Raw genomic sequence first — 18,997 nt, 5'->3', positions numbered from 1 at the left:
AGGGGACTTTTGGTGAGGTCAGGGCTGTCAGGGGGCTAACTACCTGACTGTAGCCCTTAATGAACCTCCTGTAGAAATTAGCAAAGCCTAGGAACTGTTGCAACTTCCTACGGCTTGTGGGTTGGGGCCAGTCTCTTACCGCCGCAACCTTGGCCGGATTAGGAGCGACGGAGTTGGAGGAGATGATGAACCCCAGGAAGGACAAAGACGTGCGGTGGAACTCACACTTCTCGCCCTTCACAAACAGCCGGTTCTCCAACAACCGCTGCAGGACCTGACGTACATGCCGGACATGAGTCTCAGGATCCGGAGAAAAGATGAGTATATCGTCTAGATATACGAAGACGAACCGGTGCAGGAAATCCCGCAAGACATCATTAACTAATGCTTGGAACGTCGTGGGGGCGTTTGTGAGGCCGAACGGCATGACCAGGTACTCAAAGTGACCTAAGGGGGTGTTAAATGCCGTTTTCCACTCGTCTCCCTTCCGGATCCGAACCAGATGATACGCATTTCTAAGATCGAGCTTGGTGAAGATTTGGGCTCCATGCAGGGGTGTGAACACCGAATCCAACAGGGGCAACGGGTATCGGTTGCGAACCGTGATTTCGTTCAGCCCCCTATAATCAATGCATGGACGAAGTCCGCCGTCTTTTTTACCCACAAAAAAGAAACCTGCGCCCATCGGGGAGGTGGAATTCCGGATCAACCCGGCAGCTAATGAGTCCCGGATGTAGGTCTCCATTGATTCGCGCTCAGGCCGTGAGAGGTTGTACAGCCTACTGGACGGGAACTCACTGCCCGGAACCAAATCAATGGCACAATCATACGGACGGTGGGGGGGAAGTGTGAGAGCCAGATCCTTGCTGAACACGTCGACAAGGTCGTGGTACTCCACCGGCACCGTCCCCAGATTGGGCGGGACTCTGACCTCCTCCTTAGCTTGGGAGCCGGGAGGAACCGAGGAACCTAGACACACCCGATGGCAGGTCTCGCTCCACTGAACCACTACCCCGGACGGCCAATCGATCCGGGGATTGTGCTTCAACATCCAGGGAAATCCTAAAACCACACGGGAGGTGGCCTGAGTCACAAAAAACTCGATCACCTCCCGGTGATTTCCTGACACCACCAGAGTTACAGGTGGTGTCTTATGCGTGATCGGAGGGAGTAGGGAGCCATCTAGTGCCCGAACCTGTACAGGCGAGGTAAGCGCCACCAGAGGGAGCCCTATCTCCCTGGCCCATCTGCTGTCCAACAGATTCCCCTCAGAGCCCGTGTCCACCAGTGCTGGGGCCTTCAGGGTTGAGTCCTCATAAAGGATCGTAACTGGGAGTCGTGTGGCAATGTGGGTGTGTCCCACGTGAATGTCTCGGCCCACCCCTAGCCCAGTTTCTAGGGGGCGGGCGTTGGAGTTTTAACCGCTCGGGGCAGTCTCTCATATGGTGCTCTATTGCACCACAAACAAAACAAGCTCCGTGGGCCCGTCTCCTCTGTGCATCTGGTGCCCTAAATGTTGCCCTACTCGTGTCCATAGCTTCGTCAGCAGGGGGAGCTGTGGCCCCACGGAGCGCAGGGGCCGTGGAGCGTGGGGAAGGCGGAGCGCGGTCGGAACCGGAAGGGAGAGGGACGGCGCGTGCCCGGCCACGCCCTTTGTCTCGTTCCCGCCGACGTTCTTCTAACCGGTTGTCTAACCGTATGACAAGATCGATGAGCTCATCTAAATCCCGCGGTTCGTCCTTAGCCACCAGGTGCTCCTTAAGAACCAAAGACAGTCCGTTTACAAAGGCGGCGCGGAGGGCAGTGCTATTCCAGCCGGACCTCGCAGCCGCAATGCGGAAGTCGACTGCATAGGCAGCTGCGCTCCGACGCCCCTGTCTCATTGACAGTAGCACGGTTGAAGCGGTTTCTCCTCTATTAGGGTGATCGAACACGGTTCTGAGCTCCCTTACAAACCCATCATATGTCAGAAGGAGCCGTGAATTCTGCTCCCAGAGCGCTGTAGCCCAAGCGCGTGCCTCACCGCGAAGCAGGTTTATTACATAAGCTACTTTGCTAGCATCGGTCGCGTACATGACGGGACGCTGTGCGAAGACGAGCGAACACTGCATAAGAAAATCTGCGCACGTCTCCACACAGCCTCCGTATGGTTCTGGGGGGCTTATGTAAGCTTCAGGGGAAGGTGGGAGGGGTCGTTGGACGACCAGTGGAACATCGCTGTTACGCACAGGGTCGACGGGAGGGAGAGCCGCAGCGGCGCCCGGGGGACGCGCTTCCACTTGTGCGGCGAGAGCCTCCACCCTGCGGTTCAGGAGGACGTTCTGCTCGGTCATTAAATCCATCCGAGTCGTGAAAGCGGTGAGGATCCGCTGCAACTCACCGATCACCCCTCCCGAGGACGCCTGCGCGTCCTGTTCTTCCATTGGCCATTCAACAGCCGGTTGACGCCCCTCGGGATCCATGACGCTGGCCGAAATATCCTGTTGTGAAAGTGTAGGAACACGGACCCACAACAGGGGGCGCAAATGAACGGACAATGGAGGAATCAAATAACACTGTTTTTACTGTTGTGAAAACAGGCACAACAACACAGCCGATTACAATATTGAGACTGAGTCCAATAACAACGGTGTCGTGTGGGCAGGCTCGACGATAGGAGACGTCTGTCCAAGTCGAACCGGAACCAACCCGATTTCCTCTGCCACCGAACCCCGGGAATACTGGAGCCGCCAAGTCCCAAATCCCCAGGTGGCCACTGCCTCCGCTCGTCGGATCCGGTACTGCTGGCAAGGAACAAAAACAGTCAGGTGTGGATGCGGCTGCACCCAGTAACACGGAGGGTGGAGAGTCCACCTCCACCTCTCGTTAACAACGATACAGGAGTGTAGGAAGGTGAGTACTTATCCAAAAGTTGTTCAGTAGTCAGCTGTCCTACAAATGCTCCACAAGAAATACAACAATGGTTAGTTATATGTATGGGCAGAGATTGTTACCTCTTTGGTCAGGCGATATCTCGGCAAATGAGGTGGAGATGCCGTCCTGCTGATATACCTCCGTATTGATTGGGATCAGCTGTCTCCAGTGATGCATGACAGCTGTCGTCCTGGCTGCTCCCGTAAGGCGGCAGCGCCCTCCGGTGCCTGGAGCCCGCACTCCAGGCAGGGCGCCCTCTAGTGGTGGTGGGCCAGCAGTACCTCCTCTTCAGCGGCCCACACAACAGGACCCCCCCCCTCAACGGGCGCCTCCTGGCGCACGACCGGGTTTGTCAGGGTGGCGACGGTAGAAATCGGCCAGGAGGGCCGGGTCCAGGATGAAGCCCTTCTTCACCCAGGAGCGTTCTTCGGGGCCGTACCCCTCCCAGTCCACCAGATACTAAAAACCCCGGCCCATTCGTCGGACGTCGAGGAGCCGGCGCACGGTCCAAGCCGGCTCTCCGTCGATGATCCGGGCAGGAGGTGGCGCCGGACCCGGAGTGCAGAGGGGTGAGGTGTGATGGGGTTTAATCCTGGAGACATGGAATACTGGATGAATCCGCAGTGAGGCCGGAAGCTGGAGCCTCATTGCGGCGGGATTGATGACCTTGAGTATCTTGTAAGGGCCGATGTATCGTTCTTGCAGTTTTGGGGAGTCCACTTGAAGGGGAATGTCCTTGGTGGACAACCACACTTCCTGCCCAGGACGATACGTGGGAGCCGGGGCCCGCCGCCGGTCTGCATGGTTCTTCGCCCTCGTCCGGGCCTTTAACAAAGCAGAACGGGCGGCACGCCACACCCGACGGCACTTCCGTAGGTGGGCCTGGACCGAGGGCACACCGACCTCCCCCTCAACCACCGGAAACAACGGGGGTTGATACCCCAAGCACACCTCGAAAGGGGAGAGGCCGGTGGCTGACGACACTTGACTGTTGTGGGCGTACTCGATCCAGGCCAGGTGGGTACCCCAGGCCGTCGGGTGCGCGGCTGTCACACAGCGTAGGGTCTGCTCCATCTCCTGGTTGGCCCGTTCTGCTTGTCCGTTGGTCTGGGGGTGATACCCGGACGAGAGACTGACCGTGGCCCCCAGTTCCCGGCAAAAGCTCCTCCAAACATGCGAGGAGAACTGGGGACCGCGATCGGAGACGATGTCTGATGGTATCCCATGCAGACGGACGACGTGGTGGACTAGGAGGTCCGCTGTCTCCTGGGCCGTTGGCAGCTTCGGGAGGGCCACGAAGTGGGCCGCCTTGGAGAATCGGTCCACTATCGTGAGAATGACGGTGTTTCCCTGGGACGGCGGGAGACCCGTGACAAAATCCAGGCCGATGTGAGACCAGGGGCGATGAGGCACGGGCAGCGGCTGTAGCAATCCCGATGTCTTGCAGTGGTTGGCCTTGCCCCTGGCGCAGGTGGTACAGGCCTGGATGTAACCCGGACGTCGGCCTCCAAGGACGCCCACCAGAAGCGCTGCCGGACGACTGCCACGGTTCTTCGCACCCCAGGATGACAGGAGAGCTTAGAACCGTGACAGAAGTCCAGAACTGCAGCCCTGGCTTCTGGTGGGACGTAGAGTTTGTTCTTCGGTCCGGTTCCGGGGCCCGGGTCTCGTGTCAGGGCCTCCCGGACGGTCTTCTCCACGTCCCAGGTGAGGGCGGCCACGATAGCGGACTCCGGGATGATGGGATCCGGGGGATCCGACGACTCCGTTTTGACCTCATCTTCATGTACCCGGGACAAAGCATCCGATCTTTGGTTTTTGGTCCCGGGACGGTAGGTGATCCGGAAGTCAAAACTGCCGAAGAACAGTGACCAGCGGGCTTGCCTGGGATTCAGCCGCTTGGCGGTCCTGATATACTCCAGGTTCCGGTGGTCAGTGAAAACCGTGAATGGCACAGACGTTCCCTCCAACAGATGTCTCCACTCCTCAAGAGCCTCTTTCACCGCAAGGAGCTCTCGATTGCCGACGTCATAGTTCCGTTCGGCTGGGGTCAACCTGCGGGAAAAATAGGCACACGGGTGAAGGACCTTATCGGTCTTCCCGCTCTGGGACAGCACGGCTCCTATCCCTGAGTCCGAGGCGTCCACTTCAACCACTAACTGGCGACTAGGATCGGGCTGCACCAGAACAGGTGCAGACGAGAAGCGCCGTTTCAACTCCTTGAATGCGGCATCGCACCGATCCGACCAGGTGAAGGGGACTTTTGGTGAGGTCAGGGCTGTCAGGGGGCTAACTACCTGACTGTAGCCCTTAATGAACCTCCTGTAGAAATTAGCAAAGCCTAGGAACTGTTGCAACTTCCTACGGCTTGTGGGTTGGGGCCAGTCTCTTACCGCCGCAACCTTGGCCGGATTAGGAGCGACGGAGTTGGAGGAGATGATGAACCCCAGGAAGGACAAAGACGTGCGGTGGAACTCACACTTCTCGCCCTTCACAAACAGCCGGTTCTCCAACAACCGCTGCAGGACCTGACGTACATGCCGGACATGAGTCTCAGGATCCGGAGAAAAGATGAGTATATCGTCTAGATATACGAAGACGAACCGGTGCAGGAAATCCCGCAAGACATCATTAACTAATGCTTGGAACGTCGTGGGGGCGTTTGTGAGGCCGAACGGCATGACCAGGTACTCAAAGTGACCTAAGTGGGTGTTAAATGCCGTTTTCCACTCGTCTCCCTTCCGGATCCGAACCAGATGATACGCATTTCTAAGATCGAGCTTGGTGAAGATTTGGGCTCCATGCAGGGGTGTGAACACCGAATCCAACAGGGGCAACGGGTATCGGTTGCGAACCGTGATTTCGTTCAGCCCCCTATAATCAATGCATGGACGAAGTCCGCCGTCTTTTTTACCCACAAAAAAGAAACCTGCGCCCATCGGGGAGGTGGAATTCCGGATCAACCCGGCAGCTAATGAGTCCCGGATGTAGGTCTCCATTGATTCGCGCTCAGGCCGTGAGAGGTTGTACAGCCTACTGGACGGGAACTCACTGCCCGGAACCAAATCAATGGCACAATCATACGGACGGTGGGGGGGAAGTGTGAGAGCCAGATCCTTGCTGAACACGTCGACAAGGTCGTGGTACTCCACCGGCACCGTCCCCAGATTGGGCGGGACTCTGACCTCCTCCTTAGCTTGGGAGCCGGGAGGGAACCGAGGAACCTAGACACACCCGATGGCAGGTCTCGCTCCACTGAACCACTACCCCGGACGGCCAATCGATCCGGGGATTGTGCTTCAACATCCAGGGAAATCCTAAAACCACACGGGAGGTGGCCTGAGTCACAAAAAACTCGATCACCTCCCGGTGATTTCCTGACACCACCAGAGTTACAGGTGGTGTCTTATGCGTGATCGGAGGGAGTAGGGAGCCATCTAGTGCCCGAACCTGTACAGGCGAGGTAAGCGCCACCAGAGGGAGCCCTATCTCCCTGGCCCATCTGCTGTCCAACAGATTCCCCTCAGAGCCCGTGTCCACCAGTGCTGGGGCCTTCAGGGTTGAGTCCTCATAAAGGATCGTAACTGGGAGTCGTGTGGCAATGTGGGTGTGTCCCACGTGAATGTATCGGCCCACCCCTAGCCCAGTTTCTAGGGGGCGGGCGTTGGAGTTTTAACCGCTCGGGGCAGTCTCTCATATGGTGCTCTATTGCACCACAAACAAAACAAGCTCCGTGGGCCCGTCTCCTCTGTGCATCTGGTGCCCTAAATGTTGCCCTACTCGTGTCCATAGCTTCGTCAGCAGGGGGAGCTGTGGCCCCACGGAGCGCAGGGGCCGTGGAGCGTGGGGAAGGCGGAGCGCGGTCGGAACCGGAAGGGAGAGGGACGGCGCGTGCCCGGCCACGCCCTTTGTCTCGTTCCCGCCGACGTTCTTCTAACCGGTTGTCTAACCGTATGACAAGATCGATGAGCTCATCTAAATCCCGCGCGTTCGTCCTTAGCCACCAGGTGCTCCTTAAGAACCAAAGACAGTCCGTTTACAAAGGCGGCGCGGAGGGCAGTGCTATTCCAGCCGGACCTCGCAGCCGCAATGCGGAAGTCGACTGCATAGGCAGCTGCGCTCCGACGCCCCTGTCTCATTGACAGTAGCACGGTTTGAAGCGGTTTCTCCTCTATTAGGGTGATCGAACACGGTTCTGAGCTCCCTTACAAACCCATCATATGTCAGAAGGAGCCGTGAATTCTGCTCCAGAGCGCTGTAGCCCAAGCGCGTGCCTCACCGCGAAGCAGGTTTATTACATAAGCTACTTTGCTAGCATCGGTCGCGTACATGACGGGACGCTGTGCGAAGACGAGCGAACACTGCATAAGAAAATCTGCGCACGTCTCCACACAGCCTCCGTATGGTTCTGGGGGGCTTATGTAAGCTTCAGGGGAAGGTGGGAGGGGTCGTTGGACGACCAGTGGAACATCGCTGTTACGCACAGGGTCGACGGGAGGGAGAGCCGCAGCGGCGCCCGGGGGACGCGCTTCCACTTGTGCGGCGAGAGCCTCCACCCTGCGGTTCAGGAGGACGTTCTGCTCGGTCATTAAATCCATCCGAGTCGTGAAAGCGGTGAGGATCCGCTGCAACTCACCGATCACCCCTCCCGAGGACGCCTGCGCGTCCTGTTCTTCCATTGGCCATTCAACAGCCGGTTGACGCCCCTCGGGATCCATGACGCTGGCCGAAATATCCTGTTGTGAAAGTGTAGGAACACGGACCCACAACAGGGGGCGCAAATGAACGGACAATGGAGGAATCAAATAACACTGTTTTTACTGTTGTGAAAACAGGCACAACAACACAGCCGATTACAATATTGAGACTGAGTCCAATAACAACGGTGTCGTGTGGGCAGGCTCGACGATAGGAGACGTCTGTCCAAGTCGAACCGGAACCAACCCGATTTCCTCTGCCACCGAACCCCGGGAATACTGGAGCCGCCAAGTCCCGAATCCCCAGGTGGCCACTGCCTCCGCTCGTCGGATCCGGTACTGCTGGCAAGGAACAGAAACAGTCAGGTGTGGATGCGGCTGCACCCAGTAACACGGAGGGTGGAGAGTCCACCTCCACCTCTCGTTAACAACGATACAGGAGTGTAGGAAGGTGAGTACTTATCCAAAAGTTGTTCAGTAGTCAGCTGTCCTACAAATGCTCCACAAGAAATACAACAATGGTTAGTTATATGTATGGGCAGAGATTGTTACCTCTTTGGTCAGGCGATATCTCGGCAAATGAGGTGGAGATGCCGTCCTGCTGATATACCTCCGTATTGATTGGGATCAGCTGTCTCCAGTGATGCATGACAGCTGTCGTCCTGGCTGCTCCGGTAAGGCGGCAGCGCCCTCCGGTGCCTGGAGCCCGCACTCCAGGCAGGGTGCCCTCTAGTGGTGGTGGGCCAGCAGTACCTCCTCTTCAGCGGCCCACACAACAGTTACCTTCTTCACTTAACTGAATTGCTTTATACAAATTAGATATTATATTGTTCATAGAAATGGATTTTATTAGAGTTAAAAAGGTGTGTATAAATCCTAATTCACTGTTTTCCCATAGGACTTTGATGTTTTGATCGAAATGATGTCGGATTTGTAAATATCTATAGAAGTCATCTTGATGAAGACCATTTTTTCCCTTCAGCTTTTCAAAGCTCATGAACACCCCCTTGTGGAAGAATGAGTAGTACGAAGTCAGACCCTTTGAGATCCAAGTTTTAAACCTATTATCTTGAGTATTTGGCAAAAAAGTCATACGCTATCCATCTTAATATCAAAGAGATTTTCTCCAATTTACAAATTTGTAGTACCCCATCCCAACATTTCAACATAGATTCGTACATAAAATCCTTCATGGTGTTAAATTTGTTTCTTAATTTTTTATCTGACAATATTGCCATAATTGGTATTTTTTCTGTTTCTACCCTTTCAACTTCCTTCCAGCTGGCTGAGTAGGTTGGGGAACCTAAACATATCAGGGGTTTAAGTTGGGCCGCATAGTAATATTCTTGAAGGCAAGGTAGCTCGAGTCCACCCTTCTCCTTCATCAACTGTAGTGTTTTGTATTTAACTCTAGCTTTTTTGTTGTGCCAAATATTTTACCCAACATTCTATCCCATTCAACAAAATATTTCTGTGATATCCAAACTGGTAAACAATGAAATAAATACAGTAATCTTGGAAGGATGTTCATTCTGATTGATTCCACATGAGAGTGTATGCCCAAAAAGGGGATTGTACTCCACCTCTGTAAATCTATTTTAATTTTTGAGATTAATGGACCATAATTTGTATCAAAAAGTTTTTCAAAATCTTCTGTTAAAACCACTCCAAAATATCTGATGTTATTTGAGTCCCATTTCCATTTATATGTGTTTTTTATACTTATTGGTGGCTTATAGTTTAGTTTTAACACTTGAGTTTTATTTATGTTGATTTTATGTCCAGAGAGAGAGCCATATTTATCCAACACCTGCATTAGTTTGGGTAGAGATTGCGAGGGCTCAGTCAAAAATATCAGTATGTCGTCCGCAAAAAGGGCTAGTTTTTGTTCACCTGAGTCAAGGTTTACTCCTTTGATTTCTGTAGTCTGTCTTATAACTTGGCTCAAAGGTTCGATGAATAGAGCAAATAAAAGTGCGGAGGCTCCACACCCTTGACGAGTGCCTCTCTCCAAGGTAAAAGTTTTGGTCAAATCCCCGTTAATTTTTATCCTGGCAATTGGTTTGTTGTATAACGCCGCAAAACTGTCAATAATATTATGATGGAAGTCAAATTTAGCCATTATTTTATATAGGAATTCCCATCGTACCGAATCAAATGCTTTTTCAGCATCTAAACTTATCATAAGTGCTTCCAAATTACATTTTTTGACATGTTTCATAATTAATAATGCTTTTCAAATATTGTCCTGAGTCTGTCTGAAAACTGTCTGGTCTTTGTTGATAAGGTCTGGTAGAACTGTCTCTAATCTTTTGCATAAAATAGAGGTAAAAATTTTGTAATCTATGTTGAGCACACTTACAGGGCGATAGTTTCCACATTGCCTTTTGTCTTTATTTTATTTTGGGATTATGGAAATGATGGCTTCTTTCCATGAAGGTGATATACTTTTCTTGTCAATAATCCAATTAAACATTTTCACCAATGTTAAGACTAGATGTTCTTGCATAGCTTTATACCACTCTGAATTAAATCCGTCAGCCCCTGGGCTTTTGCCATTTTTCAATGTCTTTATTGATGCTGAAACTTCCTCCTTTGTTATTTTTGATGTCAATCTCTTATTTTGGTCCTCGGAAACTTTAGGTAAGTTTAGGGATAATAAAAATGCGTCAATGTCTTCACTGCTCCCTAATTGTGGTTGAGAATACAATTTTCGGTAATATTCTTCAAAGCATTCTTGTATTTTTTCAGGGTTAGTCTCCACAGCATTTGTTACTGGGTGTTTTATTTTATGTATTGTCCGTTCTGCTTCTTGTTTTCTTAATCTGTAAGATAAAAGCTTGAGTGCTCTCCCGCCTACGTCGTAATATCGTTGTTTTGTAAAAAGGAGCTTTTTTTGGATCTCCTGTGTGTTTATAGCATCTATCTCATTTTTCATTTCTTTTATTTTAGATTTGACCAAATTATTTAGTGACGTGGAGTGCTCTTTCACAAGTTCTTTAAGTTTGGTTTCTAATTCTTGTATTTTTTGAATTTTACGTTTCTTTAGAGTAGCAGAGATTGCTATTATCTTTCCTCGAATTACGGCTTTCAAAGCATCCCATAGTATTGCAGGGGAGACCTCATCAGTGTCATTGTGATCAAGATAAGATTGAATTTCCATTTTCAGAGTGTTTGGAATGTCAGTATCTTTCAAGATATTGGAATTTAACTTCCATAGGGTGGATCTAATCCTGTTGCTAATGTTGACTGTTAAATACACTGGTTCATGATCTGATATGGCACAAGTTCCAATCTCACAAGTTAATACTCTATGCATATCATGCATGAACATTAAAAAAATCTATTCGTGAATAGACATTGTGGGCTGAGGAATAGTGAGTATAGTCGCGCACTCTATGGTTATTTTCCCTCCAAACGTCAATTATTCCCACTTCTTTCATAAAATTATTAACCTTTCTATAAATATTTTTAGCATCTGGTCTGCCATTTGAGCTGTCAGTCTTTGGTTGTAATCGAATGTTGAAATCACCTCTGCATATTGGAATACCTTGACATTTAGTTGTAAGTGTTTCAAGTACATGTTTATATATTGACCAGTCACTGCCAGGTGGCATGTATACATTTAACAGACTCACTAATGTTCCCTCCAGTTTACCTATGACCAAAATGTATCTTCCTTCTTTATCCTTACATTCAGAAATATATTCAAAATTCACTGCGTTGGACAACAAAATTGCTACTCCTCTATGTTTCCCAGAGCTGTGAGAAGAAAAATATACTTTAGAGTATCCCATTTTGTTCAGTTTGGCATGCTCACAATCATCCAAGTGAGTCTCCTGAAGAAATGCTATCTGGACTTTCTCCCTTTTCAATTGTGATAATATTTTTGATCTCTTAATTGGATTGTGTATCCCATTTATATTTAGTGAAACAAATTTTACAGACCGGGCTGACATCTGAGTGTCTTAGCAATTAACAAAGTCATTAAACATGGCACTCTTCCCTTCCCTGCAAAGAACAACAGAGTGTAAAACAACACAAGAAAAAGAACAGAAATGAACATGACTCCCTATGTTGGGGTCTGTGCAGTAGACCCTCTTGTGTCCCAGGGGGCGCTCTAAGGCAATGACCCTGCTCCTGTTAACAGTGCAGGGGATCCTTATGGCTATGACAGTGTTATGTAAACTCCCATAGTAGAACCTTCAATATTACACTATTTTACTCACACAGTCAATTCAAACATCATATTTCAATCAAAGGGACATTTTCATTCAAAAGACCTCGCCGTCTTAAACCTTTACTCCGTGCTTGGGCTCGGGGATGTTCTCCGGAATGCGCGTAGCTTCTCCTTGTAGCTGGGGTCCCGCTCTGAACCGGGTACGTTCTTCCTCACGCGTCGGTCCACCCGGGTCCAGGTCATCTGTTGGATGCGTTCCACAAACGATGTTGGTGTCTGTATGAGCTTGACTGCGTATCCCCGTTTCACCATATCCTCTGCCGCCTCCGCTGCAGTGTCGCAGATCATAACTCCATCGCCGTGTCTCACACGCAGCCTGACGGGGAAGAGTGTTTGAAACCGCACGTCTTTCTCTTTTAATACTTTCTGGATTTCGGTGTATTCTCTCCGCTTTCCAATAATGGCAGGTGGAAAGTCCTGGTCCAAGGTTACTTTATCTTTCCACTTGAAACCTTTCATTTGCCAGGATTTACACAGCACCATTTCCTTGGTTCGGAAACTTAAAAACTTCACAATAATGGAGCGGGGTGGAGCGCTTGGAGGTGGCATTGATCCCAGGGAGCGATGTGCTCTTTCGATGTGTAACGCCACGTCATTTGGCAGCTGAAGACCCTCACAAAGCAGTTTTTCCACAAAAATTCTTATTTCTGACGCCTCTTTCTCTGCATTTTCACTGACCCCGTAGATCCTCACGTTTTCTCGCCTGCCATGGGCCTGCATGTCGATTAGCTGTTCTTCTAACTTCGAGGATAGCTTTAGCAAGCCAATAGCTACGTCCTCGGTTGTTTGAATTTGTTTTGTTTTTTTTATTTGTTTACTTCTCTGCCACTCCAGACTTCCTCATACAATACCACAACTCTTCTCTTGGCACCCTATCATAAGCTTTTTCTAAGTCCACAAACCCACAATGTAACTCTTTCTGTCCTTCTCTGTACTTCTCCAACAGTATTCTCAGAGCAAACATTGCATCTGTAGTGCTCTTTCCCAGCATGAAACCATATTGCTGCTCACAGATCTTCACCTGTTTTCTAAGCCTAGCTTCTACTACTCTTTTCCATCACCTCATGCTGTGGCTGATCAGTTTTATGCCTCTGTAGTTACTGCAGCTCTGCACATCACTCTTGTTCTTGAAAATAGGAACCAGCACACTTCGTCTCCACTCCTCGGGCATCCTCTCACTTTCCAAGATTTTATTAAACAATCTAGTTAGAAACTCTACTGCCATTTCTGCTAGACATTTCCATGCCTCCACTGGAATGTCATCTGGACCAACTGCCTTTCCACTCTTCATCCTCTTCATAGCAGCCCTCACTTCTTCCTTACTAATCTCTTGTACTTCCTGATTCACTCTCACCACATCATCCAGGCTTTTCTCTCACTCATTTTCTTCATTCATCAGCTCTTCAAAATATTCCCTCCACCTTCTCAGCACACACTCCTCACTTGTCAGCACATTACCATGTGCATCTTTTACCACCCTAACCTGCTGCACATCCTTTCCAGCTCTGTCCCTTTGTCTGGCCAATTGGAAAAGTCTTTTCTCCTTCCTTACTATTCAACTTCTTGTACAGCTCGCGCTATGCATTTTCCTTTGCTTTTGCCACTTCTCTTTCGCCTTATGTAGCATCTCCTTGTACTCCTGTCTACTTTCTTTATCTCTACGACTATCCCAAAACTTTTTCACCAACCTCTTTCTCCTTATGCTTTCCTGGACCTCTTCATTCCACCACCAAGTCTCCTTGTCTTCCTTCCACTGTCCAGATGTCATACCCAGTACTGTCCTAGCTGTCTCCCTCACCACATCTGCAGTACTTTTCCATTCATCCAAAATTGCTTCACCTCCAACCAGTGCTTCTCTCACCTGCTCACTAAATTTCACACAACAGTCTTCCTCCTTCAGCTTCCACCATCTGACCCTTTGTTGAGCTCTCACTCTCTTCTTCTTCTTTACCTCTAAAGTCATCCTACAAACAACCATCCTATGCTGTCTAACGACACTTTCTCCTGCCACCACCTTACAGTCTCTGTTTTTTTTTTTTAGCTTGCACCTCCTATAAAGAATATATAAAGAACCTCATCTAACACACTCCAGAAATCTTCTTTCTCCATCTCACAACCTACCTGTGAGGCATATGCACTGATGATATTCATCATCATCCTGTCAGACACTCACTTAACCTCCAACACTCTCTTAACATACTCTTCCTTTAAAATGACCCCAACACCATTTCTCTTCCTGTCCTCACCATGGTACAACAACTTGTACCCACCGCTGATGCTCCTGCTCTTACTTCCCTTCCACTTGGTCTCTTGCACACACAATATGTCTACCTTTCTCCTCTCCATCATATCAGCCAGCTCTCTCCCTTTACCAGTCATACTACCAACATTCAAAGTCCCCACTCTCATTTCCATTCTTCTAGTTTACTTCTCCCGCTGTTTGTGGAAACATTCTCCTCCTCTTCTTCATCATCTTCGCCCAGCAGTAGCCCCAGACTCCACTGTTCACCTGGAGAGCCACTCATTGTAGCGGGGGGACCGAACTGTAAGACGACAGGGGGACGTGTGTGCGTTTATGTCAACAACACATGGTGTAGAGATGTACGGACTGTATACAAGCACTGCTCATCAGATTTGGAGCTTTTACTGCTGCGATGCCGTCCCTTTTATCTACCAGTGGAATTCACATGTGTGTTTTTGGCTGCTGTTTACATCCATCCACAAGCTAACTACACCGAGGCTCTTAGCAACCTCCATGACGTCATCAGCGCACCGGAGACGGCTCATCCTGATGCTGTTTTTATCATGGCTGGTGACTTCAACCAGTGCAATTTACAGTCTATACTCCTCAGCATGTGGACATTCCCACCAGAGGGAAAAAACACCCTGGACCATGTTTACAACAACATATGTGGTGCACTCCGGGCCGCCCCCGCCCCCTTTGGAAACACAGATCAGATCTCTTTGTTTCTGTAACCGGCCTACAGACAAGAACTCAAGCAGTCGAACCCTCTCACCAGACAGATTAAACTATGGACACCAGAGGCTGAGAGCACTCTACAGGACTGTTTTACCACAACTGACTGTGATACTTTTAGAGCTGCAGCCACCTGCGAGGACTCCTCTGTCAGCGTAGAAGACTATGCTGAGTATGTGACTGGGTATATCAGCACTTGTGTTGAGAACATCGTACCCACCATACAAGTGAGGAAGTTCCCCAACCAGAAGCCCTGGGTAAACAGAGAGGTGCTTCACTTGCTGCGTGCTCGCACTGCTGCTTTTAGATCTGGCAACAAAGCTGAGTACAAGGCTGCACAGTACAGACTGGAGAAGGCCATAGGAGCGGCCAAGAGACAGCACAGAGAGAGGACGGAGGACTTCTACTCTAATGCTGACCCCAGGAGAATGTGGCAATGTCTGGATCACATCACAGACTTCAGGACCAGCTCCAGAACCACCACCATCAGCTCATCGGACAGCCTGCCAGATGACCTCAATGCCTTCTACATCCACTTTGAGAGCTCCACCCTCACCACCTCTACAGAATACAGACACACTGTGGCCACTCAACCCCCCTCCCCCCACCAGTCGTCACATCAGCCCAGGTACACAAAGCCTTGAGGAGTGTCCGCCCCCGGAAGGCTGCCGGGCCAGACAATGTACCAGGACACGCCCTCAGAGTATGTCCTAACGAGCTGGCTGATGTTCTCACCTCCATCTTTAACCTTTCCCTCAGGCAATGCATCGTCCCAAGATGCTGCAAGACCACCACCATCGTCCCCCTCCCCAAGAAGAACCCCCCATGCTGTCTGAATGACTTCTGGCCATTAGCACTCACTTCAATCATTATGAAGTGCGTCGAGAGATTGATACTGTCTCACATTCATAACAGCATCCCGGACACCACCGACCCACTGCAGTATGCCTACAGGCACAACCGGTCTACGTCAGATGCCATCGCCGCCGCCCTTCACATCTCCCTCTCTCATCTGGAAAATAAAGACTCCTACATTAGGATGCTCTTTATTGACTACAGCTCTGCCTTCAACACGGCTGTTCTCCACAAACTGTTAGCTCTCGGACTTAACCCCTCCCTCTGTGACTGGCTTTCCAACTTCCTGAGTGGCAGGCCACAGTCTGTCAGGATCAGGAGAAGGACGTCAGCCACCATCACACCAACATGGGGACCCCACAGTGCTGTGTCCTGAGCCCCATCCTCTACACCCTGTTCACCCACAATTGTGTCACTTCCCACCCCAACAACACCATCACCAAGTTTGCCAATGACACTGCCATGATAGGACGCATCACTGACAGAGACGAGACAGCCTACAGGAGGGAGGTGGACAGTCTAGTGACGTGGTGTGGAGACAACAACCTCACCCTCAACACAGACAAGACCAAGGAGATGATAGTGGACATGAGGAAGGAGAGGAGGCCTCACCAGCCACTGTTCATCTGAGGTCGTGAGGTGGAGAGGGTGAGGAACTTGAAGTACCTGGGGGTCCACATCAGCTACAGTCCACATCTACAGCTGCATCATTGAGTCAGTCCTGACCACCTGCATCACTGTGTGGTACAGCAGCTCTACTGGGTGGGACCACAAATGCCTGCAGAGAGTGATAAAGACTGTGTCTAAGCCCCTTTCACATTGGCGTATTCGTAGAGCTGCGTATTGCAGCGTTGTGTTTCATTTAAATATGCCCAAAATATGCGCGTACTCAGCCTTTATCAGTGTCCGTTTCATACTTGCAGCTGCGTGTGTTCGCGTTTTAATGTGTGCACACAGTCGTGTGTACCATGCCGCTATTAAACCAGTTCAGTGCTATTTTCTGCCTCTGTGGAAGTGCGCTCTGTTCTGTTCAGGTGTGGTGTGGCTCAAAAACAGAGTCATTTAACATTATTTTTTATTATTTTATTATTATTATTTATTTATTTTTGTCTTGGTGGATCACTTTCTTTGTGTCCAAATGCTGCTGAGTCTGGCTGTGGTAAAGGCTGCCCTGAACGAAACGCTGTGGCTCGTTAAACTTTTAAACCTCCGGTTGCTCCGATCAGGTCCGCTGATTTGATCAGATCTGATCGATCAGGGCGTTTGATGAGCGCACCGACATGCAGCGACGACACTTTTATTTTAAAGTCACAGCTCTTTTCAGGTTTGATCAGACCTGATCGATCAGGGCGTTTGGTGAGCGCACCAACATGCAGCGAGTGCGCTTTTATTTTAAAGTCACAGGTTCGATCAGACACAGAGAGAGAGACAGAGTGAGAGTGAGGGAGAGCGCGCGCACGAGAGAGAGAGCGAGCAAGCAACCTGCTGTTTCTGGATTTCTGAGTTGAGGTTCGATTCCCTGTTCTGAACACACACAGGTGCTGTGGGCTGTGTGCTCATGTTCTCCAGCTGATTCCTCTGGAGTTTTTGGTTGTTTACAGGAGCGCAGTGTTGCACAGACTTGCATGCAGTAACGCTGTGCAGACCTGCTTCAAACTGTGTCCAGCGCTCTACGCTGAAGAAAATTAAACATGCTTAATTTCTTCCATCTTACGCGTGTAGCCCTCAACATACTGCTGCGTAGGGAGCAAAAACTCGATGTTGAGCTGACAAAAAGTGGGCGTAGAACTGCTCAACTCAGCATAGACGATACGCTGCAATAAGCAGCTCTACGAATACACCGATGTGAAAAGGGGCTTAAGATCACCAGGACCCCATAACCCTCTCTGCAGAGCATCTACCACCACAGAGTCCACAGGAGAGCTGTCTCCATCATCAAAGACCCCACTCACCCCCAACATGGACTATTCGCACTCCTCCCATCAGGCCACAGGTTCAGGACTGTGAGATGCAGAACCACCAGGTTCAAGAACTCCTTCTTTCCCACAGCCATTAGACTGTTAAACAGCTGAACTAACACTTGATTTCTAACCCACACACCAAAACGTTATTTGTGACACGGAGTCAGAAACAAACAAACAAACAAACAAACAACAACAAAAACTTCTTCAACATTTCTGTGCAGTAGTGAAAATATAAAGTCAGCAATCACAAATCAATAACCTGATCAAGACCGAGCCAAACATGTAAACGGGTCCTCGTACCTGTGAGGGGGTCGTAGGATCGATCCAGCTCTCTGGACTCAGAAATACTCTGGTCCTGAATCCTGGGTTTCATTGTTCTGAAGCTCAGTAGAACCCGACCCAAGAACCTACCGGAGTTCTGACAGAACCGTCGGTTGGTTCCGAGTCCAATTACTGTTCTGTACATGTCACAAAATGATATGTGTGACGTATAAATGGACAAACGCAGGGAAAGTGCATGACGCTCGTCGGCAGAGAGAGAATCAGAGAGAGAGAGAGGAGAGAGAATCAAAGAGAGAGAGAGAATCAGAGAGAGAATCAGAGAGAGAATCAGAGAGAGAGAGAGAATCAGAGAGAGAGAATCAGAGAGAGAAAGAGAGAGAGAATCAGAGAGAGATTCAGTGAGAGAATCAGAGAGAGAGAGGAGAGAATCAGAGAGAGAGAGAGAGAGAATCAGAGAGGAGAGAGAATCAGAGAGAGAGGAGTCAGAGAGGAGAGAACAGAATAAGGAGAGAGCGAATCAGAGAGAGACGAGGTAGAGTAGAGAGAGAGAGAGAGAGAGAGAGAGAGAGAGAGAGAGAGAGAGAGAGAACAACAGTAAAAGGATTCTGATTCAGAATAAATTAATTTTTCCCCTGAAAATTCTACTCACAACACCCCATAATGATTTTTTTTTGTTTGCTTAAATTTGTGCAAATTTATATATATATATATATATATATATATATATAAAATAGAAAACTAAGAAGTCACGTGTCCATAAGTATTCACAGCCTTTGTTCAATACTTTGTTGATGCAACTTTGGCAGCAATTCCAGCCTCAAGTCTTCTTGAATATGATGTCACAAGCTTGGTGCACCTATCTTTGGGCAGTTTGATCCATTCCTCGTTGCAGCACCTCTCTAGCTCCATCAGGTTGGATGGGGAGCGTCGGTGCACAGACATTTTCAGATCTCTCCAGAGATGTTCAGTCGGATTCAGGTCTGGGCTCTGGCTGGGCCACTCAAGGACATTCACAGATTTGTCCTGAAGCCACTCCTTTGATGTCTTGGCTGTGTGTTTAGGGTCAATG

The 18,997-nt window shown here is 49.6% G+C and overlaps 1 protein-coding gene across 1 annotated transcript in view; it reads right to left on the bottom strand.

Moving 5' to 3' along the window:
• LOC117526684 (Kv channel-interacting protein 2-like) overlaps positions 1 to 18,103 on the bottom strand; it is a 63,919-nt gene extending 45,816 nt beyond the window's left edge. Inside the window, exon 1 of the mRNA XM_034188736.1 lies at positions 17,947 to 18,103. Coding sequence (XP_034044627.1) covers positions 17,947 to 18,019 — 73 coding nt within the window. The 5' untranslated portion in view covers positions 18,020 to 18,103. The remainder of the gene's footprint in view (positions 1 to 17,946) is intronic.
• Positions 18,104 to 18,997: the final 894 nt, after the last annotated feature.

Source organism: Thalassophryne amazonica, chromosome 15 (assembly GCF_902500255.1).
Source record: "Thalassophryne amazonica chromosome 15, fThaAma1.1, whole genome shotgun sequence".
In the NCBI taxonomy this organism is placed as follows: domain Eukaryota; kingdom Metazoa; phylum Chordata; class Actinopteri; order Batrachoidiformes; family Batrachoididae; genus Thalassophryne; species Thalassophryne amazonica.
Note: the sequence above shows the minus strand (reverse complement) of the source record. Positions and strands in the feature narration are given on the sequence as shown.